Source organism: Stegastes partitus, unplaced genomic scaffold (genome assembly GCF_000690725.1).
Source record: "Stegastes partitus isolate 25-593 unplaced genomic scaffold, Stegastes_partitus-1.0.2 Scaffold1110, whole genome shotgun sequence".
Classification (NCBI taxonomy): Eukaryota; Metazoa; Chordata; class Actinopteri; family Pomacentridae; genus Stegastes; species Stegastes partitus.
Window position 1 is genome coordinate 56,450 of NW_007578841.1, and position 27,766 is coordinate 84,215.

At 41.3% G+C, this 27,766-nt stretch overlaps 2 protein-coding genes across 3 annotated transcripts in view; one reads left to right on the forward strand and one right to left on the reverse strand.

Moving 5' to 3' along the window:
- Nucleotides 1-23,490, reverse strand: part of LOC103367990 (gamma-aminobutyric acid receptor subunit beta-3-like) — a 71,208-nt gene extending 47,718 nt beyond the window's left edge. Inside the window, exon 1 of one of the 2 annotated variants that reach the window (XM_008296203.1) lies at nucleotides 23,369-23,490. In XM_008296203.1, coding sequence (XP_008294425.1) covers nucleotides 23,369-23,490 — 122 coding nt within the window. The remainder of the gene's footprint in view (nucleotides 1-23,368) is intronic. The other variant, XM_008296205.1, reaches the window with a different exon arrangement.
- LOC103367989 (gamma-aminobutyric acid receptor subunit alpha-5-like) lies at nucleotides 1,989-27,470 on the forward strand. The gene is made up of 9 exons (XM_008296202.1): nucleotides 1,989-2,038; nucleotides 2,802-2,926; nucleotides 4,356-4,423; nucleotides 5,691-5,911; nucleotides 11,127-11,209; nucleotides 18,362-18,505; nucleotides 25,064-25,216; nucleotides 25,478-25,689; nucleotides 27,171-27,470. Exons 1-9 carry the CDS (start codon nucleotides 1,989-1,991, stop codon nucleotides 27,468-27,470), a joined length of 1,356 nt encoding a protein of 451 aa, XP_008294424.1.
- Nucleotides 27,471-27,766: the final 296 nt, after the last annotated feature.

Below are 27,766 nucleotides of genomic sequence, written 5' to 3' on the forward strand. Positions count from 1 at the left end.
TAGAAGTAAATAAACAGTGTAAGGAGCTTATTATTACATTAATAGCGCATGAAGAAATGCATAAAGGATAGAAAAAGCACTAGAGAGCTGAAAAAAAATAGCTAAAACATAAACGATGAACCGTTGAATAGCTAACTACATGCAACAGTTAACGTTTTTTTGATTAATATTTTTTATTTTAGTTTGTTAAAAGTAAATGATTGAAACAGTTGGCTAGCATTAAAAGTAGCTAAAGTGCTGTAATAGTTAAACTAATTAGCCTAATGTTGGCTAACTTTAAGGAACAACTGACTGAAAGGTAAAAAGTAATAGAGACTTGATTGTAACAGATAGCTGAGTAAGGAGCTGAAGGAGATAATTAGCAAGAAATGAAAAAAAAAACAAAACTTTATTTATCCCAGAAGGGAAATTCAATCATTAGAAGCATGGATAAATGACTCAATTAGCACTAGTTAGCTAAATACAATGGATACGTTTAAACTAGCTAACAATAGCTAAAATGCATTGGAATAATGGTTGAAAGCTAAAAGTGAAGTTTTTTTTTTTTTTTTTTTAAGCTAAATGAAGCTGATAAATGTTCATATATAATTAGAAGTCTTGGCTATAGATGGTTGAAATTAAGCTAATGGACAAAATGGTGTTAAATTGCTCTAAGTGGGCTGGATGCCAGGAGGTTGCATGGAAACAGTAATTTATTTGGTGTTTAATGACATTCAGTTTGTCTGTAAAAGTAGTTTGATCACATCTGAGAAAAGTTGAGGAAGCTCTGGTGGTTTATCAGCTTCTTCAACGGCCTCACTTGGGATTAAAGCTGTTGAAGTGAGGAGCAGGGCTTGAAGCCCGCACCTGATTTTGTTCCCATCAGCTGCACCGGCGGCGCGCCTCCTCCTCCTCCCAGCCCACCAATGGGGAGCACCTATTTTAAAATTATTAGCCTCCGTTGCGGCACTTCATTCTCTCGCACCGGCAGTAGGCGGTAGAGCAAAAGACACGGGGAGAAAAAAATGTGGAGCGAATCCAGTCTTGTGTTAGGAGGCTGGCGGACGACACCGAGCAGGCAGCCCGAGTGATGCTGATGCTGATGCTGCTGCTGCAACACCTCTGGAGGCGATGCGGGAGACGCGGTGCAGCAAGGCAGTAAAAGAAGCAAAGGCGGCGAAGCCTATAGGAGGAGAGGAGCAGACAGACTACTACAACAGATGGGGAGTCGCTGACTGAGAGAGAGAGAGAGAAAGAGAAAGAGAGAGGAGGAGAAGCTACAGAGAAGAAGGAGGGGAGACAACCGACAAGCACGGAGATAAGGTGACTGAACCCCCTGATCGTCCAGATTCGACGGAGACCCCCAGCCTCCAGTCGCTGTTGGAGGGGGGAGACAAACAAAATAGACCCTGGTGGTGATGGATCTGCATTCAGGTAGCCTCCCCCCTCTCTTTTCTCCCTCTAGCTTTTCTAATTATACACAGCATGGCAAATAGGAATCATTTTTTTTTGGTGATGGAGAGAGTGAAAAAAAGGTGATGGTGAAGGAGAGGAGAGGGGAAAGGGAGAAGGGGGGGTGGCCCATATGAATTGTAATGCGCCGCTTTCAAACGCAGTAGAAGCTTTACACAATGGGAATCATACTGCAGAAAATAATTTGCCAATTTTTTTCCCCCTCCTTTGTCTTTTCTATATGATCTCTGAGCCTTTGTGCTGTTTCTCCAGCTTGTGAGGTACACGTTTAGGATGTTGGAGAGTTGCAGATTGCAGCCTCATTGAGCAGAGATTGTCCCGTTGCTTGATTTAGTGATTCCTGTAATGGTCTGTCTGTGTATGCAGTGAGGTAAAGAGTTTCCTTATGTTGGGTTTTGGTGCCTTGTTGGGAGTCTTTCATGCTGTGGCTGAAGGTAATCTAGACATTCTGTGATGCAGTTTTTCTTCTTTGCGTGTCTTTCTACATGTGGACGTGTGTTACAGCTTCAAACCACAAAGTGAGCAGAATTTCAGCCATGGCCAGGCTCGTCCTTTCCCTCCTGCTCCTGTGCGGATGCCAAAATAGGTAACACATGTCAAACTGTTTTTTTAAAATGTTTGATCTGCTTCCTAAAGTCCACAGCTTTGGATTTAACATGAAAGTGGACAAGTTTAATTTTCAGCAGCATCGTCGCAAATTTTGACCCGCCAACCACAATTTAGCAAATGAAACTCTTGGAATTTCATGCATCTTCTGCCGAGGGTTCCTGCCAGCTTTGCCCTCACCGCTGTGATTGATTGCATATCCCAGCCGCACTCTGCTACAGCACTGCTTAAGTGGCCGTCCTGCACTCAAGAAAAGCAAAAGAGATCTTTGGCAAAGCTGTCAGTAAATCACTGGGATAGTCCACTCTCATCCGGTAGATCGATGGCTTTTAGATCACATGTTCAAATCTACTATCTAACCTTTCTCCAATGTCTCTCCCTGGTAGATCTTTTTTTTTTTTCTGTGCATGAATGCAGTGAGTGTAATTTTCCTCATTTCCCAGCGACAAAGAACGTGCTCATCCTCCAGACATAATGCCTCTCTTCTGGCCATATTTAGAGGGGGGAACTCATTTGTTTGTATTTGGATCACATGTCAAAGCCTTAATTATCTCTACTGGTAGTTGTAAGCAGTACTTATGTTCAATAATTAATCACAACAAGCCTTGTCCTTAACGCAGCAAGCTAATTAATCACAATAACCATGTCACGTTTGACGTGCTGCAGTTTAACAAATGCCAGGATGTTGGTTCTTCTCAGAGTTTCTTTCTTGTTTCCTTCCTTCATCTCTTCTCCTTTCCTAGTCTCTGCCAGACGTCCTCGGAGGCTCAGAAGGAGACAGGCCCCAACGACAACAGCACGGTTTTCACCAGGATCCTGGATGGGCTTCTAGACGGCTACGACAACAGGCTCCGGCCGGGTCTTGGAGGTTTGCTGGGGGCGTTTTTTTTTTTTTTGTTCCACAAACAGCGCCAGGAAAGTAATCTAGCATTCTAATATCATATTGTCACATACGACCCTCCGAGATAATGATATAGTTCATGGGAAACAGGGGTAGAAACGGTGCGAGTAGATGTTGGACTTCGTCTACGTCAGCTAAGGTGAAGGCACATGTGCTGTTGTCAGATGCCGCGTTCTTTCTGAGGATCATGAACGGTCTTCTTCTTGTACGCTGCCATGGCGGGGAGAGTAAATCAATCAAGCCATCTTCAACACAGCCTGAATTCCGTGTGCTGTGGTGTTTTATTCACGCTCCTCACCCTGGCAACAGGAGATAACCTTGAGAGCCAACAAATTTCCATTCAAAGAGGGAGATTTTTTTTTTCTTTTTTTGCTAAGAGACTTTTGAAATGAAAGCTTTTTATTTTCTTTAATAATGTGGCACTTACTGCAATTTTCCACTAAATTCCTTCAAGCCCTTTATTTGGTTCTCATGACACAGCTCTGCGTAGACTTTTTTTTTGCCACGTACATACAGTACTTGCCCTATAATGGATAGAAACAAGGGCTTTTTTCAGGCTGATGTGTCATGGCAAAAGCCTGCTCTCACATCCTGGTAACGGTTGCTACCCTTGACAAGAGGGCCTATAAATATATACCAGAAAAAAAACATTTGGGCCTTCATTCACAGCATTCAACAAGCTGCTCTCCACGCAGCGACCAATCCCGGCTTTCCACGACCACATTTATATTCATAGAGATTTTGCTGGTGGAAATGATAGAAATGAGGTGCCACCTTTTCACATCATCGTCATGAAATCATGAAACCGGGTGGATTTGTAAAAAGCTCTGTTCTGTGGCTGCGCTTTAGCTGATGAAGGTTTTCCGACCACTGCTAATATTGATAAACTGATTTTATTTATCGATATCTTGACCATTTGCATGCGCCAATGTCAGAAGTAACCAATACTTGTGGTAACTGGAGCCGTATTATTAGCCTGTTTAGGAATTTGTTGATCAAATAATTATTTAGGTTAATTCTTAATGAATTTTTTTGAAGATATAAACCTGGGCTGTGGGAAACTTTGATGGATTCATTCATTGGTTAATCTTTAAACCAATCAGCTGGTTTTTTTTTTCTATTAATGCTCTGAAAGTCAGTGTCTTCCCCTGATATTTCAGACTGGACATCGAACGCAACTTCATAAAAGGTCTCTTTATGACATTTGCTGTAAATATTGATCAGCCTCGGACAATTAAAAGGCAATGTGGCAAATAGTCATTTTTACTTTTAAACACGCTCGTGTCCAATCCCAAAATATCCAAGGAAGGCATTGAAACTAAAATTATAACGCCTTTGATTGCCTCTCTTTGACCTCCTCACACCTCATACATTCTTAACTGTACTTTCGCCACAGAAAATGTCACCGAGATCAAGACAAACATTTTTGTCACCAGCTTCGGCCCCGTGTCCGACACCGAGATGGTGAGTTCATCGACGGCAAACACTATAGATACACAGAGAGAGATTGGCTAAGCTGAGCAAACACTCATAGACACGCGTCTTCTAAGCCCAGCTAGAAAACTGTCTGTGTTTTTTTAGATCGAAACATATATTTACATTTCATGAGACTGGCACCACTGCTCCTGCTGTTCCCTGGAAGTACACTCATGTCCTAGTTGTGTCTTTGAAGATTGGCTCTTTTTTGGCTAACTTGCAAATGAGACGAAATTAATGTGGATGACTTAAACTTTCAAGATTTAATGCAACGTGGCTGGCCCATTCCAACTTGTTCCAAGTGATTCATCTCTTTATTAATCCGCTCTCTTATGAACTATAAAGTTCTACCTGGATAGCAAAATGTATTAAATCTCCTCTTTCATTAAACCTTTCATTACACCCTGCCATATCCCTGGCACACTCTGACACAGCAGTGATCAAACTTGCCACTTTGCTATAATCGACTCGAGAAAGGTATTGTCAGAGGAGCGTGATTGATTAATGAATTGTGGCAAGAGATGTGAGCGTTCCTGCGCTCCATGAAAGCTTATATGTCAGCCTGCTAACAGCGTCATTATTCTGTGGGGTGGTGTATTGTATTTGTTTCTTGGTCATTTGTTTTTCTGAGCTTCAAGCGAGTCGATATTTCACACATGAGCAGATTCATGATGGATTTATGCACCACGATGTTTAATCACTATATCTGTAAAATCTAAGGTGATTTATGAAGACATAAAGAGGGAGCTGTTTTGCCATTTTGCTCGGTTAAATTTGCTTTTCTTTCCGTACAAATAACTCTAGATACGTTTTTTTAAAATGTAAGAAGGAAAAGGACCATTTAAAGCTCCATTACTGAGAAACTCTTTCAAGAAAATACCCCAATCTTATGAGTCGACATCAGTAAATGATGCTGTAATGCTAAATAAACACCACAAGAAGTGCTTTTCGAGTGGAGCAGACAACCATCTTTTAAAATGCAATGAACATTCCAGCCGGAGGAAGATCTTTCGGGCTTGGCATCCGTTCAGCATCTTTTGGGAAAAAATGATCCCAGAGCAGACAGACTAGTAAACATGAGAGCAGTGTGCAGTTTACTGACATCACAAGTTCACCTCACGAGTATTTGGGGCTAAATGTGCAAAGTTGCTCATTTTTGTGTCTTTTTGTTCATAGAAAAAGAACCAATGAATAAAGAAATCTGCCACTTTGCCTTCTTAAAACCCAACAAACATCTGCTCTTCTTCCGTCTCAGGAATACACCATCGACGTATTCTTCCGTCAGAGCTGGAAGGACGAGCGTCTGTGCTTCAAGGGGCCCATGGAGATGCTGCCGTTAAACAACCTGCTGGCCAGCAACATATGGACTCCCGATACTTTCTTCCTTAATGGCAAGAAGTCTATTGCTCACAACATGACCACGCCCAACAAGCTGCTGAGGCTGAAAGATGACGGCACTCTGCTTTACACAATGAGGTAAGGCAGGAAACAAAATCACAATTAAAGCTCTTGGCGCCCCAAGGTTGCATTTCTCCACTTGTTGCATTTAGAAATAGCATTGATCCTTCTCGACAGATGAGCACAAAGGTTCAAGGTGCAGTGTTTCTGTAGGCCTCACAGTTCTTCAGTGAATTGAGGACAGTGAAGAAAAGAGTACAGAAAAATGAGGTGAACAGGCAGCTGAGTCAATGTAGAACAATACAGCTTTGAGTGCAAGGGAGTAAACATAGAAATCCTCAGATTGTGACTCAAACTACAGGAGAACAGTGACACCCAGTGGCCAATCAGAGGCATTTCACTCATCCTGGAAAAGTCCATATGTAATGTAAACACAAGGGAGATATCCCAAATAACATAAGTTTCCTCTGTTTTTGTTTGTTTGTTTGTTTGAATTCATATTGGCAGACGATGTCGTATAAAAGAGTGAAGTGTCTCTTTAAATGCAGGGATTGAAAAAAACCTACAGAGGGAGATCATTCATTATGTAAAGCAACCTCGTTGTGAACTATAGTTATTGGCAGCAATTGAATGGTAAAGTAGAGCCAAAAAACAAAAGAAATAGGCCAACAGTGAACTCCAGATGGTGATCACTGTAAACTAAACCGCCGTGTTTTTTCATATAGCATATTCAACGAGTCCTTACAGATAAATTATTGCACATGATCTAGCAGAACTGAAGAGTAACCACCAGGTGACCTTTTGACCAGAGAATTAGAATAATTCTGTCCTTATCCTCAGGAGTTACTGTAGCTGTAGGACTTAAGAGTGACTGCATCACGGATGAGAGCACTCTATCTGATAGCAGTGCCACCCGCAGGGAGAATAATGCTGGTTGGCGGGCAGATTATCCATATGCAAGCACCCTGACATATATACATATCCAAACAAGGGCGTATTTATAGGCACCTCTTGTCACATGCATCAAACATGAACACAAAACCACGCACACGCTGTGGGTGTCAAGCATGTTTCCTGCACTAATCAGTCATAGTGACACTAACCTTTGACCTCGAGGCTTAACCAGTGGGAGATTGCGCGAATGTGTATGTGTGTGTGTGTGTGTGTTCATTTACATATGTATAATTTTATGGAAATCTATGCATACATGTGTTTACTGTATGTCAGAATGAAAAAAAACATATATAGTGAATTTGTGTGTGTGTGAGAGAGAGAAAGAGAGAGAGCCTGTGCTTTCACAATCTAAAAATGGCATCAGATTCCCTGCCACAGTAGAAATGAAGCAGCAGTAGGTTGCGTTTAATCGTTTGATTGTTACAGTACTGTGCTTGTCATTACCAGCAGAGCTTAACCACAGGCGGCACCGATGTTGTTTCCTGCATAAACACACACTGACACACACATTCACTTGCGCACATGTACACACACACACACATAGAGGCCATCTGGGTACTTTCAGGTTACAGTTAACATCAGTGCTTTCCTCTTTGTCCATTTGCGCAATACATATGTACTGTCATGGAAATAAGGGATATGTACACGAGAGATGATTTTTTTTTTTGGTGTTGTTTTCATCTTTCTGTGTATCTATACGCAACGATGCTGTTTGATTTGACAGTTTTTCTGGGTATTTTTATGGCATCATTTCATAATGGCAATGGAGAGAGATAGGAACTGTGGGCAATGACATGCAGCAAATGGCTTCTAGCTAGGAATCGAACCAGACACTTGCTGCTCTTCTGACCTTTTCAAAAGCCAACATGTAAAAAAAAAGGGGTAACCTCACAGTGAAATCACCCAACACATATCGCACAATAGAAATCCAGATAGCCTTATTTAGTGCTGCTTCTGAAGTGTTTCGTAAGTTCAACATCATGTTTAGGAGGATTAAAAAATGGTATATATTTCTTTAAGCAGTGAAAGAGGATTGAGAATCCAAAGAACAATAAATAAGATGGTTAAATTAGTGCATATTTGACAATTATCGATCATTATGAGTCACAACTCAACAAAAAGCTGATTATATCAAGGTGCTGTGTACACAATTTACAACCACTGGGTGTCTTTCTAGTCCTGACATCTCAGACCAAACCAAACAGACACACCAGCTACACCTCATCCTTCCAATCACTTTCATTTACAACCAGAAAGGTTACAAACAGGACACCAACAAAACATAATCCAGTCACGAACATTATCCCACATTAGCACTGTTAAAAATCCACTGAATGGCTGTAAGGAATTAGCATTAACTACTACTGCTGCTGCTCCAGTTCAGTGTGTGTCTGTTTCACCATGGGTCCAGGTAAGACAGAACACATGGAATGGAGCAGAGAACTGAAGGAAACAGTGATAGAGACTCTCACACTGAGTTCACATACATTTGGTGAATAGCATAAAGAAAATACTTTAAAAAAAAAACTCTTTGGCTATTTGGGTTACTGCTGAATGCTCTTGACTTTTGATTTTACATTGTGGGAGGCCACTTCCGATCTGTTTATAAATGCAGGGAGGGCCAACAAAGGGAGGGACTCACATGCACTAACAGGGACACATGGCTGGACTAAACCAAAGAACAAAGAAGCTCAGATTATAATATGCATAGAGGGAGTTGATGCCATTCTTTGCTACGGACACAATTACTCCCCTGTATATGCATATGATAGTTATTTGCTGCTATATTAATGTTTCAAGAATATTTAAAGAAAAAAATCCAGATTACCTACTATGACTGTACATCAGCTTCACATGATTTACTATGATGTACAATAAAGATCTATTTTAGTCTATACAGGTAAAAAACTGTCTTACATCAATGCAGTGGGTTCATGCACACACTAAGTGTATGTATTTTTACAGCATACTGTATGGCATCCATTCATACATCCATGCTGTATGGAGCTATTCACGTCGCAGTGGATTCTCGATGTTTTATATATGGAGCTCTTCATGTACATACAGCACACACTCAGGAAACAGAAGCACATACATGCGGTCGTATAAATGCACATTACAGTCATTACAGCCTCTCTTTCATACACACGGGTGTCAATGAAAGCTCATCCCCTTTCTCTCCTAAATGCAACCGCGGTGCCGCCTCATTACTCATTACTCAGAGGAGAAGCAGCTGGTATTATAGAGCAAATTTCTACGTATTTGTTTCCATGGATAATTCATAAAATGCCACTTTTCACAACACACCGCAAGCTTAATGTATACAGGCTTGATGGTAGCCATTATAGCCGGATACCAGATAGGCTGCAGCTTTATCAGCTGGTTGAAACCGCTGTATTACTGAGTGAGTGAGTGCCTTACATTATCATTTGGTACAGCAGAGTTCTCATTCATGCTCCTACTGTTGCCAACAGACTTATAGCTTTCTATTTGAAAATGTCACCTTATTTTTTTTTTTTTAAGCCATTTTAGCACTTCTAACACTTCTTCTTTTTGTTATTTTTCACACCATAGATACATTATATAACCCCAACTGTATGTAATATAAGGTGGGAGATTTAAAAAAAAAAAAAAAAAGTGTGCTAGTGTGAAAAGACAGATGGTGCAGCATAGTGGCTCAGTGGTTAATACAGCAAAGCTGCTAGACCAAAGCTCAGCCCTTTCTGTTTTGTCATGTTGTCCAAGTTCTCAACTTTTCTGCAAGGTCAGACGTATTGGAAACTTTAGATTTCCCATCGGTGTGGAGGCCCGTTTGCCGGTCTGTTTCTGGGGGTTTTAGCCCTGTGATGTAAGGCTTTCCACTCTGTCGACACTGGTTAGAGGGCTGACAGAATCGCCGGATTTAATCTAATCTGCTAATTTACCCTAATATTTTAATTATACCTGCAATGAGTTGCATAGATTTTTGACTTTAAAGTGATTCTTTTAGGTCTCTTTACAACCGTCCCTGATAATGGGGCAAGGCAACAGGAATAATTAGAACATGGTATAATAGCCGACAGCCATGTTCTCATTTATTTATCCCAAAGACACTCTTTTCTCTCCTCCACAGAAAATCCTTGAGCTGCTTCGACACAGTAACGCAATTGGATAATACGGCACTGATGTGGAAAGCAAGCTGAGCCCCAAAACAGTTGTCTCTGTGGGGACAAGAAGTGGCCTCTTATCCCACTTTGTTATGCTTCATGCACCTTTGCGATAATTGGGGGAAACCTCCTGCAGTAGACATGTACTGTACACGCAGGAGGTACTGGAGCATAAAAACATGTCTCGAGTGGATTTGACCACATCCTCGGCGACACAGTTGTCATTAAGATTACAACATAGTTCAGTTAGGGAGAACAAATCTGTAACTAATGTTGAGGAATGCCTGAATAGTTCAAACCGAAAACAAAACCAACCAGACCTTTAATATATAAAAAGAATATACTTTTGAAGTCAACGCCACACATTTTTCTTAATCATTAACTTCAGTGAATCTGCATCTTAACACCACTGTATTACTATTTATCAGCATGCAAAGAGCAAAAACACCCAGAGGGATTTGATTCAATCTGGGACAGATAGCAAGAAGAAAGAATAATTATGATGTGTGTGCGGTTCATTTTCTTAATCTGTGAGGTACTATCATGGCAGCTAAAATCATGCTTTGAATGACTATCCGCTAATGAAATCTGACAACCTATTATTGTGTTTTGTGGGTGAATTAAACATAAGACCAAATGAAGTTCTTTGCAATTCAAATTACGTCCATTATAAGACTGAGGTTTAAAAGTGTGTAACATGGCATAAAAAAGAACTTGCATGAGAGTTTGTCTTAAAGTTCATTGAGAAAAAACGTTTCCTTATGTTTTGTGGCGACAGAGCACAGAAACTCTCTGACCACCAGGTGGTAGTGTTGTCACTTCAATACTGAGAGAGTGTACTTGCAAGTAACCTAGCATTGTTTTCTTGTTCTGGAGATGAAAAACGTCATGAATTATCTGCCAATTTTACCTACTGATGCTGATGCTGATTAAAATGTATGTCAAATCATCCTCCCTTCCTAACAGTTCTTCTTAAGCTTAAAGGTGGATATAAGACAGTAAAGCAACCACCTTCCCTGTGATTGTGTGTTTAACTCTGTAATTATTGTGATTAAGCACTTGTAGTTGTAATTGCATGCTGCGTTGTTTCAGCTCTTTCACCAACTACCTGATTTGCTCCTCAATGTCACAATGTGTTAAATATTACATGTACGTGGTTGTCGACACACTGCACTGTATGTGTTTTGTCTTAGACTGACCATATCAGCAGAATGCCCCATGCAGCTGGAGGACTTCCCCATGGACGCACACGCCTGCCCTCTCAAGTTTGGCAGCTGTGAGTAAATACCCTGCTTTGAATGTTCACTACTGTTTTTATATATTCGTCCCTACAACAGTAGATACTAATCCCAGCTATTATTCTGTATTAAGCTATATATATACACACAATGACGGTTTTTAATCCAAAAGTTTTATCTAAATTTAGAGAACAGTAAGATATTATTCTGGCTAATTAATGCCTCACTACTTTGTACGGGAGTTTGTTGAAAAGTCATTATCAAGATTGCTGAGTTCGCTCTTCTCAATTTGTGATTGTCATATTTAAAGCAAGACTGTGTGAATTTCACTGAATAGCAGCGACTACAGCTAGAGCTATGGTAAAATGCCCAAAAGCTACTGTAACAGCAGTGAAGGATCATACAGTCAGCAAAAGCAGCAGTAATATACAGTGCCTATAAAAAGTATTCACCTTGCTTGAAAGTTTTTCACTTTTGACTTTCAACATTGAATCATGGTCAATATATTAGTTTTTTTTGGACAAAAATGTACCAAAGTGGCCAGATTTTTACAAAGCATTTAAATAAAACCATGTAATGCAAAATAAGTGATTGCACAAACATCCCCCATCCTTCCAGGCAGTATTTCTTACATGCAACTCTGGCTGCAAACACAGCACTGAGCCTGTGTGCATAGGTCTTTATCGGCCCATCTGGACACTGCAATTTTACCACATTTTTCTTTGCAAAATGGCTCAAGCTTCTGTCAGGCTGCACGGGAGTCGTGAGCCCTTTACAAGTCCAGCCACAAATTCTCAACAGGATTGAGGTCTGGGCTCTGACTCAGCCACTCCAGAACATTCAGCTTGTTGTCTTTAAACCATTTCCGCGTGGCTTCGGCTGTTTTGCTTTGGATCGTGGTCTTGCTAGAAAACAACACTTCAAATCTCTAAGTCGCAGCGCTCTTGCAGACAGTTCTCTTACGGGATTTCCCTACAAGCCTTCCAGGGCCGGCTGCTGAGAAGCATCCCCACATCATGATGCTGCCGCCACCGTGCTTCATGGTGGGGATGATGTATTTGTTACGACGACCACAGAGTGTTCTTCCAGTTGACTTTAGAGTCTCTCACAAGGCGTCTGGCAAACTCGAGTCAAGATTTACTATGAAATATTTTCGACAGTGATCCTTGCTACTCTCCCATAAAGCTTTGACTGGTGAAGAACCCAGGTAACAGCCTCTCCCATTTCACTTGCTGAAGCTTGTAACTCCTTTAGAGGAGTCTTGGTGTCGCTCGAATTTATTTTTTTGCCCAGTTAATCAGTTTTAAGGAAGGCATGTTATAGGTAGATTTATACATATGCAATGTTCCTCCAATTTCTTAATGATGGATGTAACTGTACTCCAAAGGATATAGCACATATACAGAGTTGCTTAGCGTTTTCTTTTGCCTTTATGTTGAGGTTAGAACAAGGAGTACTGATTCAGCAGTGACCGGACCCTCCAACTTCTAGTACTCTGATACTGAAAACACTTGAGCCACAATCACTGCACTCAGTTGATCTCTGTGTTACTCATTGTGTGACATCTAGCACCAATTGGCTGTACCTGTATTGAATTGGGTGAGTCTTTAAATGGGGTCGATACTTCTGCAATCACTAATTTTATGTATTACATTTTTAATCAACTGACATTATTTTGCAGAAATCTGTTTTCACTTTGACATGAAGAAGTCTGTTTTGGTCAAAAAAGCAAAAATTAAATTGCGAGAAACTGTCCAGACATGAATACGTTCTATAGAAATTGAACACAGCAACCATGAGCTCAGCATTTTTTTTTACTGGAAAGGTTCATGAACTGACTTTAATCAAATCGCTGGCGTGTTTTATAGCATCAGCTGCAGTCACTTTTTTTGATGTTGCAAATTGTCTCATGTCATAATGCGTGGCCCTCTGACACTGCAAATCTGAACAACTTTCTTCATATTTATGGTCCCTCCTGACAACAACTATTAAAAGCTTCAGAAGAGATTACCGCAGGTTCTTCAACACATAATTAGACCAATGATCGGAAGGGCTCTCCTCAACCTCCTTAACTTAACCGGCCTGAGTTTCATACAAATGAGGACATGTTTAGAAACTTGAGTGACCCAGGAGGTATTTAAAGACAGAGCTGGCCAAATGCCACATCTAGGGAGTCTGTCGGGCTAAAAGGATGAACCTCTTATCCCCAGATTTCAGCCAGACTGGGTCCGCACACACTCACTCTGTAAGGGAAACACATTTGACTGCAATCCAATTACAGTGTAAGGAGCTAGCTGGGCCTTCCCACTCTAACCTAATCACCCGGGTGTAATGCCCGGCATGTTAAAGGTGAAGGAATATAGCAGTAGTGAGGCGCTGATGGAAACACTAAATGACATCTTTCACAAAGCAAAGCGTTCGAGCATGTAGAAGACTCTCTGTGACCTCTGCGTTTGACCCGATCACCTCCCGGACTTCCAACATCATTACTTCAACATGAAGCTGTGCTACATCTCCATTGCAAAAAGAAATCAATTCAACCTCCTCTTCTGCAGCGCCTGGCAGAAACGTTATATTTTAGTCCGGCAATCTCTGACAACACCAAGCAGCATTTTGACTGTGTCCACTGTTTACTATTGTCGTCAGAGGGGATGAAAGGAGACAACATCCTGTGTAAGGAAAAAATCTGCAAATTTAATCCCCCATGCAAAAAAAAGAAAAAAAGAAAAAACACTAAATCTGTCCTGCCATGTTCAGAATGCCATGACAGACAGCAGTAGCAGTGAAGACGCTAAACTATATTTCTTTATTTTGCTCTGTTTCTCTAACACAATAAATCATTTTATACTTTAATAGATGGCAGTTCTGTTCAGCTACATGTTTAGTTTCACAGAACAACAAGCTGACGCAAAATGTTTCAATTGTATTTAACGGTGGCTTTAGCTAAGGTAATGGCAATGGGACAAGCTTTAATTTGATCTACTGTACCTCCCTTAACTGCTTATCTGTGACAGAGGACAGCATGTGTGACGGCAGCTTTGAGATGACATTGCCAAATTGCAAAAACCTCACAGCCAGAGTGCAGTTCACTTGCTAAGTGTCGCCAGCTTTAAGAGCTTCAATGGCATATTGAATTTCAGATTCCTGACATAAATAATTATTGACCAACCTGTCTGTTGGCTTTGGAAGGCAGAGTAAGTATAATTTGATTGAACTATGGAACTTTCACACACACAGATGAGTTTATTATCAGTATCAGGCTACATTTATGGAGGTCATAATAGTCTTAAGGCATGCACTCATCTTTCAGAAATCCATGTATCCACTGCTTTGTGACAGAGTGGTGATTTATTGTGCAATTAAAGCATGAAGGTCTGCCCCAGGTAAAGGGCAACTAATCTTTTATTCTGGCTTTGCTAATTTAGCTGCTGGCCTCCAGCCCTACATTTCTCAAATATACACTACGGAGAGTACTGTATATGGTAATTAGTCTGTCATATCTAAGGTGAAAATAGTTTCTATCACACATATGCAATGTCTGTAAGATTGTAAGATTTCAAGCCAACATGCAGCCGCTAACAAATCAGCATAGACAAACAGTAAAAGTTGTTGGCACACCACACACAAAAACTCTGTAATGAACTGTGTGGAAAAAAAAACCCCCGACAACAACGCAGTCACATAACATCTGCATCAGTAAAAGGCCACAGGTTTGCAGGCAGCTCGCAGAGACAGAAGAACAGTTGCCAAAGAAAACTACTTTGCGGAAATTGCCATATGATTACCATAATTGACGGCTCCGTGACAAGAAAAGACTAGTCATTTGGAACTTTGCGAAGCTGGTGTTTATGGCAAGACGGGTGTTTAGAGATTGCTCGTTCCCCGAATCAGCGCATACGGACGCAGATGAGGGTGTGAGGTGCGCAGAACCTGGCAGGAGGGCAACAAAAAATGAAGCACAGGTTCAATGAATCATCTTTCAGCCTGTCTTGTTTCAAATAACAATGATCCCGCTGAACATACGTAGCACTGAGTCATTTTAGAATTGTTCATATTCTGAGATATAAATGTTTGAATTGCGATCCCAGTAACTAGATTTGAACATCAATGATTAATGAACAACGATGAACAATTTCTCTTTAACGACAGTCTAACAACTATATTCGATGTACTGATTTGTCTCCGACTTGTGGACGTCTTCCTACAAAAACACTAAAATTTATCATCAAAATTCGTATTATTTTTTAAAACAGCGATTCCTCGATTTCACAGAGAGGTAGACAAAAGCTGCTAATGTTGCTCTTCATCTTTCTGCGTTTCATTACAAAGAAAGGATATAAACTACAGGTCTTTAGTGTGACCTGATGTCTACTTGCATGATACACCATCCAGACAGAGCAGCTGCTATCAGCCTAACCCCTGATAGTTTAAACCTTCCACCTTCTGCCTCAAGCTCCTCTGCACCTGCTACTTACTGAATACAAAATCAATGTTAAGGTTCTTTTATTTCATTATGAAGGAATGCACGTGTTGGGTACATTTCTCTGATCCTACTCTCCTTCTCCTTAAGACAGCTGCTCCATGACCAGAGGTTGGTGGGTAACAAAGACCGAGCCTCAGCAGTGGCAGCTCCTGATCTAAAAAATGATAATCCTGTTTGTCTTATATTTTTAGTATTTATGTTTTTTATTGATTTTACAAGGTTTATTTTTTCCTTTCCGCCTTGCTGTTTTGCTTTTGTTGCCTGTTTTATAACACGTGCAGCACTTTACACATCTCAGGTTGTTATAAAATGTGCTGTGCTTTAATTTGATCATGACTCGGCTGTTGCCATCCTGGACTTTCCAAACAGGAAGTGAGGGGCTGATCTTACTGCGAACTTGCGGATGTAGCAACTTGTCAATCACAAGGTAGCCCGATCATAAAAGAAGCCTCCTAATGGAACCATACTTTCCTAAATGAACATCAGGCTGTGTTGAAGCAGACTTTAAACTAGTGATAGAGACCATAAACTCATTAGGAAGATGATTACTGAGAAAACATATCAAGTGAGAAGTAAGGTCATTTTCTCTTAAACTTCTATACAAACATACTATTTTTTTTTGGCAACCAGAGACGTGGCCCCCTGCTGGCCATCAGGAAGAATGCTTCACTTCCACATTGACCGGGAGTCTAAGTCCATCTTACAGTTTATAGAAATGTGGAGTCACTACACATCAGATACACGAGTCGTGAACAGGGCTGTTTTTAACATTACCTGGAAGCTGGTGAACTAATGTAACCGAGCTAATTAATGTGCTCATTGACCTTAGAATGCTCAATTACAAGGCAGTAAGCCTGTTAGCCTGACATGCTAACATTTGTGGCTTATTTAATCCAGGTAATGCATTGATTTTGTCACACTTGACTATTCTGTGTCTCCATGTTGAGAAAAATGAGCCCTGTGGTAACACTGGGATGATGCTGATCTATACAGCACACTGGATATTAATGTGTGCACAACTTGTAAGGGACAACACGTTCAGTTTTTTGTGAAATCATCCGCGTTTACTGCCTTTTATACTTCACACAGCTGCAGCCAGAGTGTGCTGAGCTACAGTAAGTGATGAGTTTGGCTGAGCTGTAGCTCCCTTTGCCTCACACACAAGGCAGGAGCAGCAAAGCATTAAGCGTGAAGTGTTGAAAAGTTGGCACCGGTGCACCGCCTTGCCTGCCAAAGTCTTTAGCTCTTCTTCTGCATAATGAAATTCACCAATAATCCCTTATTGCAATCTAACTACTCTCCAATTAAGGTCCTGTCCTTTGACCTGACAGTGCCTAAATTTAAACACTACATATTGTACACTAGCATCCAGCTGCCAAGTGAGCACCCAGAATGGAAACAGTGAGGCTAAGATGCTATCTGCAGGCTCGAAATAAACAATGGCAACCCTGTTACACAACAAGACGAGCTTTAAGTAGTGTTTGTTCCAGTCAGCAAAATTACTTGTAAATGTTTTAATGCGGTTTCAGCTTGTCCTGTATTGCATTCATAGATTTTAATATGCATAATTGTCTATTTCACGCCTCCAGAAATCTCCAGATGAGGAAACAACACTTGGCTGCACAAATTGTTACTGTGCTCTTAAAAGTTTCTTGTCTTTGCAAAAAAAATTAAAAAAAACATCACTACTTTCTATCTCCAGTATTAAGCCTTTTGCCTTTAGAGAGCATCAAAAATAAAAAATAAATGCTGAATGAAATCGAGCATCTACTGTAAGTGGGCTGACGCAGCCCTCCTCGTTATTTTTCTGCTCGGCACATAATTCATTTTCCCAATTCCCCCCTCAGCTTGTCTGGTTTCCAAATACGGTTCGACAATATAAACCAATATTTTACCAGATCTTGTAAATTGACATTATCACAAATAGTTTTTTTAAGCTTTTGCCATCCTTCTTTTTATTCTCCGGGCCTGTTCTTGGAAATAGGTGACAATATTTACAATCAGCAGTGACTAAATTACATAAATAATCCTCTTTTCCAATGAATAGTGCAGCTGAATTGAATCCAGAGACGACAAACATGCAATCTGAGATCTAAAACAAATTCAGAGATGAATCCGTCTACCCATGCCAGTTACAATTTTCGTCTTTCAACATTTCAGCGCTCACAAGAGAGCAGATGATAGATCAATGTCCAGTGTCGGCGCACTATTCGGCATGAATAAATGAAACAGCAGGCGAGGCTTCAGAGTTTGCTCGGTGTTTTTCATCACAAGTGTGATGCAACACATTTTAGTTAATCTGACTCAGTCTGGTTCCTGCTGACAGGGGAGCTCACCTCTGACCCAGAGGTGTGGTTTAAACAAAAATGCACTCAAATATCCACCCACACACACACACACACACACACACACACACACACACATATACAGGCCTGCAAGCAAAATTCTGTTTTTGGCCTTAAGCCTGCAGTCTAATCAAAAAGTGCTACAAAGACTCACATCAGCACTCACTCAGATACAAGCACACAGGCAGCTGCACATAATATGAGTGATGGCAGCTTCCTGTGATGTGTTAATAATCAACTGTGGTTCAAACAAAAGCACGTTTTGGAACATTTTACTATCATTTTGAACATCTGTGTGCTAAAGCCGAACACATTAAATTCTAAGTCTGATTAATCTCTCTCTCTCTCTCTGTCTCTCTCAGATGCCTATCCGGTGTCAGAGGTGGTCTATACTTGGACTCAGGGAGCTGCGAAGTCTGTGGTGGTGGCAGAGGACGGCTCCAGGCTAAACCAGTACCATCTTATTGGGCAGACTGCTGGCACAGAGGACATACACACAAGCAGAGGTGCGTAATCACAGTATTGTAATAGCACTGTAGTGGTTGTTGTCCTGGTACTAGTAGTAAAATACCCAGAAATTTGTAGCAGGAATTAACGCAGCAGAAGTAGTACAACGTAATCCCAAAGGATGCAATCTGCCGATGAACGCAAAAGTAGTGATGCAAGAAAAATAAAGAACAGGTAAGAATCAGAGCCCGAGCAGACAGCCACTGTGTGGCATCAAGTGTATCGTACTCGGTAGAATAAGATCGGATATATCATGTAAAAGGCTAATAAAGTATGTATTGTGAAATCAAGTTTAAGGCAGTACAGTGTGAATTAGCACTCAAGCAATCCTAGCTGTGAACAGAACACACACAGCAGCCAATAATAATGGCTGGAAATATGACACACTCCCAACTCAACAATCAATCACTCGATCATGCTGACACACACTGCTCAGCCAAAGCTTTATATCACTGATTCCTACATTTCTAGTGACTACCAACTACTTTCAAATTCTAATAAACTGCTGCACCGTTCATACTTGTCTAAATACTTCCATAAAGCGTGTCCTCAGGTTCAGCACTGGGATCATTCCTCTCCATTCACTCCCCTACTGACCTCATCAGATAATTTCAGCGTCTCATCCCTTTGCCATCTCAATAACATCTTCAGCAGCATTTTCAAATAAATTGCTCCCAGCAAGTAAAGTTTTTTTTACAAGGGAAAGATGGAACCACAGGAGTTTCCTGTTAACTGAGAAAAGGATGACTCAGCTGCTGCTTAACTGGGCCCTATATGTCATTTAAAAACTTTTTTTATGACCGATCATTTTATAATTAACTGAAGAAACCACCAGCAGGAAGACTCAGAGCCTGCCAAAACCTCCACAGTGCAATTTTACCCTCGCTTATCTCTTTTTCTTTGCTTTTCTTGTACACTTTTTTTCTTTTTTTTATGAGTAAAACCATACCGGATGTGGGTGCATGTAAAGTGTAATACCAAATAACGTGATGTAACTAATTCTAGATTAGAAAAGATAAATGCTGGTGATGAGAGATGGGCGTGCGAGGCGGAGAGTAAATGTGGGAAACATTATCAGGAGATCAGAGTCAATGAGTGGAGGCTAGTGGAGGAGAGTAGCCTATCCGTCACACAACCAGCTGTCTACAGGCCCGGACAGCCCTGTCAAACAACACTTATCCCCGCATGAGCCCATGCGCACGCGCACACACACAAAAACACACAAAAACACACACACACACACACAGACATCATAGAGCTGCAGAGAGACCTGAGACCTCGGGTTAATCCTCCATTCCAACCACCCATCAGCTTTTGCATAAGAAGATGACATCACAGATCAGCGAGGGATTGGTTGGGTGGCTGTCGCTGAGTGTATCTGTGTGTTTGCGGGCACTTGCACATTTATCTTAGTACCAAATGTCCTCACAATTACAAACATACACACTGAGGTAATTTACACGGTAAGCACAGTGACGTGTGGTTATTTCTGGCCTATGAGTTAGATTCAGGGCGGGGATTACAATCAAACAGTCAATCACGCTGATTAAAATGTCCGTGGTGGTAAACTATATTCTTAACCACGAAGGAGGTAGTTTGACTTAAAATTAAGTTCGGTCCCCACAAAGCTAGAGCAAGAAATGTGTTTGTGTCTGCATGCTGGGATTGGACAGCCTCATCTGACACGTGGGGAGTGAGGGGAGGGGGGCTGAAAGGCATCTGCTTAATACTCTTATGTAAAAGGGAACTGTAATACACTTCCCTCTAGTTTCTAGTAGAATCATTATTAAAAGTGTGGATTTCCCCTGCTTTTTTTTTTTTTTTGAGCACCACAGTTGAATCCCTGTCTTTGCTGACTGACTCAGTAGTTCAGCCTAGTGACTGCATGACTGCCCTTCTGGAGGGCAGATTGTATGATTGATTGGTTTGGCATGTTGACTGCTGATCAAAGACTGGCTAAATGTTTAATAGCTGGCTGACAAATGATTTCTTCCCTGCTGACGTGCTGTATCATTTTGGATATTGGTTTGCTGCAGTCTGTTGGCTATGAATAAAATGAACAGTAGGGCAATCGAACTGGAGATACCAAATGTCTATCTGGCTATATAGCTCCAAAGTTTACCCACACGACATGCAAATCATCCAAAAAAATAAAAATCCCACGAGAACAGGGGTAAGTTGAAAGCCTCCTTTAAGCTGTTTACCAATAAACACTTTTTTGTTTGATTAGTTGAAGAGTGGGACCAAACAACACTGACTTAAAGATGAAGCATCACCGGTTAACAAAATCTGGGTTTTGTTAAGCCTGACTTAAAACACAAAACTGCACAAAATGTCTTTTAAATGAGGTAATGTTAAATGAGTAGAGATTTAATGATATTAAAGATTCCATAGGATGAAATAACATTGTTATTGTGCTTTATGGTTGTTAAAAACTTGGAGGTGTGAAGTCAAAGTTCTTAAGATTTAAACCAAGCCATTCCTCAAGCTGACCACAACTAGTTAGCCTCTTTACCATCTGGTAAGAATTCGACTCAGGCCAGACTAACCAATAGTCATGCAGCTCAAACAAGTGGCAGCTTGTTGGTTTTCAGACCAAAATAGTCTTTTTAGAACTGCCCTAAAATCAGGAGTTATACAGTCATGGTGAATTTAACCATGTTTGCAGTTTTCCAAGAAGAAAAACTAAAAGGAGCACAATACAAGACCTTCAAAGCTGCTCTGTTCACTTTTTGTAAACAAAGTCATGCTTACATTTGAGGCCTTACATGAATGCTCAATAGATTTCTTCCACAGATGACATCTGCAGAGCTAGTGTTGGTGTTCTATCAATAGTGTATTTTTTACATCCATGTTTGCCAGCTAGCACTCTGGTTTCCCTGCCTTCTTTGTATATTACTGTCACCAACTGCCTGTTGCACAATGCAAACAAATCAAGGCCCCAGTTGTAAAAACAATGCTCCAAAGCACTGCTGGCTCCCACAGGGTATTCCCATCATTATTCTTGAGCATGAATATTTTTCTCAAATACCAAAAAGACTTTTACACCCATATTTTGTTCAATACATCAGGTCGGAATGGTTGCAGTGGCCCACAATAACTTGTAAAAAGTAATTGCAAATCCAAATAATACTGCTTAAAAACCAGCAATCTATTGTTAAATCAAAACTATACCACATCTCCAGCATTATTCTACCACATCTGGACTTCTCTGAAACTGTTTAATGACACCAACTCCTCCTTTCTCCTCGTATGGGTGATCGAGCGAAGAAAAGCCATAAACAATATGTTATCCCCTCTGGAGTATTCCTGCCTATTTATGTGTAGAAATAAATAATGCTGTTTGATTGAATGTTTTATTAGTTTCCAAGGTCATCGTGTATGTATTTCTCTGTTTATTTGACATTACCTCGTTTGCCCTGACTCATCGAACCACCATCTGCTGTCGTGACTGCTTCTACAAAACGCTAAACATTATCTGAGAACTCCATTTAGCCGTAGGCCTACAGGCAGTAAATCATCATTCATGCAGCTCAAAGCTTCTGTCTGGAGAGCGTCCAAATCAGTGGTGGAGATTGCTGATGAGTTTGAGCTCTGAGGTCACATTCAGTCCAGTACGCTAATTTACTCTGTGCATGTCTTTGACGCTCTTGCTAGCAACTTTTCCAGACCAAATATGACATTTTTAGCTGTGGCAGAACTGTGTAATGCATTTTGATGTTGCAGTTTTTCCATAATACAAGCTTTAAATGGAATATTACTCTCCTTGGCTACCATCGACAGGTGTTACTTGACACAGATGTGACAATGGAGTCCACTTGTGTCTTTTTATAGTTCACAACCTGAAGCCTTTTTTTCCTTTTTTTTTTTTACAGCTTTTAACAGTTCCTTATGTTGCGTGGTGCTATGTGGTGATATTTGAAATTGTAATATGCACAAGACTGAAGAGCACAGCGGTCTAACAAGGAAATTTTATGTGTAACTGCTGGACTACCTTGGTCCAACATGGCAGCACATATGCAAAATCAAAGTTGTACATTGAGGTTGATAAATGCCCCCTATCAAGGTGTATTTGCAGTGAAGACCAGTAGACGGTCTTTGCTCTGGTAAAAGGTGGACGTTAACTGTGGTTTCTCTGCTTGATTCAAAGACGCCTGCTGTTTTATTGGGTCTAGACAAAGCAATGAAGCACTTGCAAAGACTCAAAACAACAGTCAATTACTGGTCGTCTGGTCCTTCTTGTGCTACTCTTTGCAGTAACAGTTTGTCTCCTGGCTCTAACTGCATGGCCCACTTTGCCTTTATGGGCAACTTCTTAACCGTCTTTATCTTCTACCTTAACACTTTAAACTTTACATTTTCCTGTGATTCAAAATCCTACATTTCCATCCATTCCAACGCTATTGGTTTGATCTGTTACAGGTTGTCAATGAGCATGGATCTTGAAACCTCAATCCAAGTCTTAAAATACTGGATGGTTGCTGGCGTTAGTCTTTAATTAGCACATCTAATCTTAGACAACACTCCCAATTGAGTACATGAAAGAGGAGATAAGTCCATGAGTTTTTCTTGACAGCTTTAAGGACGCTGCTTTTTCCGTCTCAGACAGCAACATCTTTCCTTAAATAACTCCCCGACTCTAAAAGCAGATAAGACTTAATATAGCAACAGTTCCATCTACACTTTGCAGGAACTTGTAGGGCTTGTAAAAAGCTGCATCCTTTGGAATACTATTTTTCTGTTTGGGCCAAAATGTCATCACAACTAATCTTCAGAGATACTTCAGTTTTCAAAGGATAATCACTAGTGTGAACCTCTTTATGTACCAGTCAGACCAACAGAGCAAAAGCTCCTTTACTCACCAGTTGACCAGCATGGCAGCATTGTTTCCTGCAATGAACGGAAGTTCCCCTCGGACGTTGCGAAATACAAATCCTTGGGAGAAAAGTAGTAAGATCCACCAGAGGAACATGTTCCTCTTCATTCCTCTGCCCCCAGTCCTGTCGGGATCCATGCATTAAAGGCAAAGGTGAGCCTGGGGTGTCCCAGGTCGGCAGCGCCTGGATGTGCCTGGATGTTTCCGACAGCGGTACAAGTCGACGGGGTAGATGTGAGCCAGGTGGCCTGGAGTCATGAGGGCATCAGAGGGCCCAGGTGATGGGGTCTCAGTGAGAACTAACAGTGCTGGGGGTCTCCTAATCGAGGCATGGCAGTGGTGGAGATGAATGTAGCAGTGGTTTGCTCTCAGCACAGAGCTCCTGCAGAAGCATACAGATTTCCCTCACTTTCAGCCACTTGATGCCCACCGTGTGCTTTCTGATCTTCTGTCCTTCGCACGCCTGCCAGTCCCATCAAGAACGTTTGATCATTATTCCACAAACAGCTGCCAAATAACAAAAAAAAAGAAAAAAACCCAACATGAAAAAGAAAAAAAAAGATAGGAGATGTCCACACGGCTAGCCCCCCTCCATCCCACCAGTGATTAGCAGCAGTGAGTGTCTCTCTCCGTGGCTCAGAGTGTGTGCTGAGGTATGTGTCAACAGTTAGGAATCATGCTTCATGTGTGTTTCACTGTGTGTGTCGGAGCCTCCACTGGCAGCCTGGAATGGGCGGGGCTTCCAGATCTGTGAGGATCCCAGGACAGGAAGCCTCAACACCCCCCCTCCCCTCCCCTTTCACTCCCTTTTTCTCTCACTGATGGCAGGATGCAGATTGTAACCAGGGATTAGGGAGGTTCAAAAATCCGATTTTGCCTGGAGAAAGCCTCGTGTATTACTCTGTATGTGTGTGTGTGTGAGGGAAAGAGAGAGAGAGCTGCTTGCGTACATGTGCCTTAGTGTGTGGAATATAGTCATTGGATTTCATAGTTTACCAGCGCCTGCGGTCGCAAACTGCTGCTGGGAGAGGATTTTTTTTTTTTAAAGCCTCAAATGCAATCTTTGGTTGTTTAACTGAATCGAGCGTCCTCTCTCTTCCTATCGGTCTCATTTTCTCGACACGTTCTCTATCCCTGGATTTACCTCTCACTGTCATCGGCCATTGTTGAATCTCAGACATTAACTGCATAATAATCTATTGTCATATTCTTGCAATAATTAACGCCGCTTGTGCTCATTTCTTTAAATTTAATAATGGATTTGAAGTCAGGTTCATTCTGCTGGTATGTTGGGCTGAATATGAATTGTCCGCCGCTTTCTATTCTTGCGGTTCCACCACCTCTGATTATTTCATTATCGAAATAGGTGCAAGGTGTAGAGATACATTAGCTCGGGGAAGAGTTTATGACCGCTTTGCAAGTGCTACTTTGTGCCTGTTTTATCCAGTGATTGAGCACCATCTGAGCAACCTACTGTCACAAAAAGTCTTGTCCTATGTGATCATCTAAATATCTTTTCTACTATGAGGAGGTGAAGCTGCACTTTAGTCATTCCTCCATGTACAAACAATATTTACCCCAGTGTGCTTCAACTTTAAGCAGATATCGCCGCCATTAGGATATTGTTATTTACTGTCCCTGTCTAACTTTATGTCTTTTTTATTCCTGTCTCTCCCCTCAGGACAGTACACTGTGATGATGGCCCACTTCTACCTGAAGAGGAAGATTGGATATTTTGTCATCCAGACGTATATGCCGTGTTTCATGACTGTAATCCTGTCCCAGGTGTCGTTTTGGCTAAACAGAGAGTCAGTCCCTGCTAGGACTGTCTTTGGTGAGTGAAGCTGCTTATTTACTCTATTTTGTTTTATTTTTATTTTTACTTTTTATTTATCTGGGTAATATTCCTGTCATGCACATTCACACAGGGGAGAATAATAACAGTTGCTCACTGAGCAGCAGCGCTGCAGTAGCTGGCAGTTAGGAGTTATTAAAGTGCCCACCTTTGTTGAGCGAGGCCACACTGTTGCTTGTTTCCAGCCAACTTGTTAAAACTCAATTTCAACTTGTCACATTTAACTTTGTTTGCACCCAGGGGTGACCACTGTGCTGACCATGACCACCCTCAGCATCAGCGCCAGGAACTCGCTCCCCAAAGTGGCCTACGCTACTGCCATGGACTGGTTCATTGCTGTCTGCTACGCTTTCGTCTTTTCTGCCCTCATTGAGTTTGCCACAGTGAACTACTTCACCAAGAGGAGCTGGGCCTGGGATGGCAAGAAAGCTCTGGAGGCACAGCACCCTAAGGTACAGTTTTATGGACACCAAGCTACAAATTTAGGAACAAAACATGTTACAATAATACACATGTGAAATTGGCAGTGTCTGTGCTGTGTTAAGTTCTCCGTATCTCCAGTATAACCATCTTGCAAAACACACTTTTAGACAGGTTTGCTCCCACATGTAGAAGTGAAGAGAAATTAAACTTGCTTAAAATAGGCCATAACTTAGAGTAATGAATGCTTCACCTTTGGAGTGTCGTTGCAGGTGTCTGTAGGGACCATTTTGGACTCTGGCAGTGTGTTTGAGACACATGATTCATAACTAAAGCAATGCTAAGGAGCACTGCTTTAATGAGCAATTCCATTGGAATAGTTAATCTACAAGAAAACCAAAGTGTGGACGATGAAGGACTATGTGAATCCAGTCATTTCTTGTAGTTTATTGGGAATGTGAGGCTAAAATGTCAGGTTCTATACACCCATGGGTGACGTAGTGGCTTAAATCATACCAAACCAACACCTGAAGGAAATCATTTGTTATTTCTTCAAATATGGCTGTTTGCTTTCTTGCCAAGAGTTACATGAACATAGCAGGTAGAAATACTTAGCTTAGCTTTTAATACTTTGAAGAGCCAGGAGACACTTGGCTAGCCTCAACATAAAAACTGAGACACAGCTCTGTCCAAAGGGTTCAGTCCAGTCGAATGCTAAGCTAACCGTCTTCTAGCTGTAGTTACACACATAGACTGTGCAGCTGTGATGCTACCCATTAGTTTGCGGACCACCATTCTGAAGCCTCTGGCATTAGGTAGTCATTATCTCACTCTTTTGAAGACAGACATGACAGGTGAGGTGTTGGTCTTGAGACCATAAACCTATTAGGATAAAGTTTACTGAAATAATAGGATCAAATGATAAGTACAGTCATTTTCTCGTGGACTTCTATACAATACAGACTTGATTTCGCAACCACAGGAGTCGCCCCCTACTGGTGGTGAGAGAGAATGCAGGTTTAAGCCACTTAGCTTCACCTTTTCGATCCAGAGGCTATGACCATCTTTTATGTACAGTCTATGGCGAGGCAGTTGATTTCAGATGTGGGACTTCACTACAAACTATGAATAGGACTGTAAAATGCATGAGTTGCATCAGGATATTAGAAGTTAAGTCACAAAACTAATCACTCTACAGTCATGTTAACAGCTGCAGTAGAACATACATTGCAATCATTATGAATAAAAATCTAACTGCCAGACCACCAGCGGGAATCACGCTGCTACCTGAGTGAAATTCAATTACACAGCAGCCCACATTTTACCAGCGTGTTCTGCCAGAAATGTTTCACCTCTGTAAAATCGCTAATCATTCCAGACACAACGAAACACATTGATTATCTCAGGTTAAAAAAAAACAAAAAAAAAAACGCTGGTAATAGCAGAGCAAACGGCGTCTGTATCGAGCTCCAAAACTAATTCGCTGCTCAACGATGTGTCTGTCCCGCTGCAGAAACGAGACCCCATGGTGCTGTCGAAGAAGCCCAACAACGTCTGCTCAGCGGGCGTCAACTACACCCCCAACCTCACCAAGGACGTGTCCATTTCCACAATCTCAAACACCACGTCGGTGCAGCTGCGAGCCTCCGAGACCAAGATGGCGGACCCCAAGAAGACCTACAACAGCGTCAGCAAGATCGACAAGATGTCTCGGATAGTGTTCCCCGTCCTCTTTGGAACCTTCAACCTCGTCTACTGGGCCACGTACCTTAACAGAGAACCGGTGGTGAAAGGAGTTGTCACCTCAACGTAATCGCTCTTTTTTTTTTTCCCTGAGACAGAGAGTTCATGTGGGAGGAGGGAGCCTAATTGGAGAGTGGTCAGTCGGTTCAAGGTCTCTGCCTTGGACTAAAAAAAATAATAATTTAATTAAAAAGTTCAAACAAATATCTGCGCTTGAAGAACAAAACAGAACTATACTCAGCTATCTAATTCAAGCACTTTGAATGGATGCAAGGCTGCAACAAGAATCCCTTTCCTGTTTTTCATGGCCTAAAAAAAAAAAAACTGCTTGATCACGAAGAAACTGCATCTAAGACTACGTTGACA

Bases quoted from the DNA above. Each gene is read 5' to 3' on its own strand.
- LOC103367989 (XM_008296202.1), top strand. From the start codon at position 1,989: ATGGCCAGGCTCGTCCTTTCCCTCCTGCTCCTGTGCGGATGCCAAAAT. The intron at 4,424-5,690 runs GTGAGTTCATCG...CTTCCGTCTCAG, and splicing joins CCGTGTCCGACACCGAGATG to GAATACACCATCGACGTATT. The intron at 11,210-18,361 runs GTGAGTAAATAC...TGTCTCTCTCAG, and splicing joins CCCTCTCAAGTTTGGCAGCT to ATGCCTATCCGGTGTCAGAG.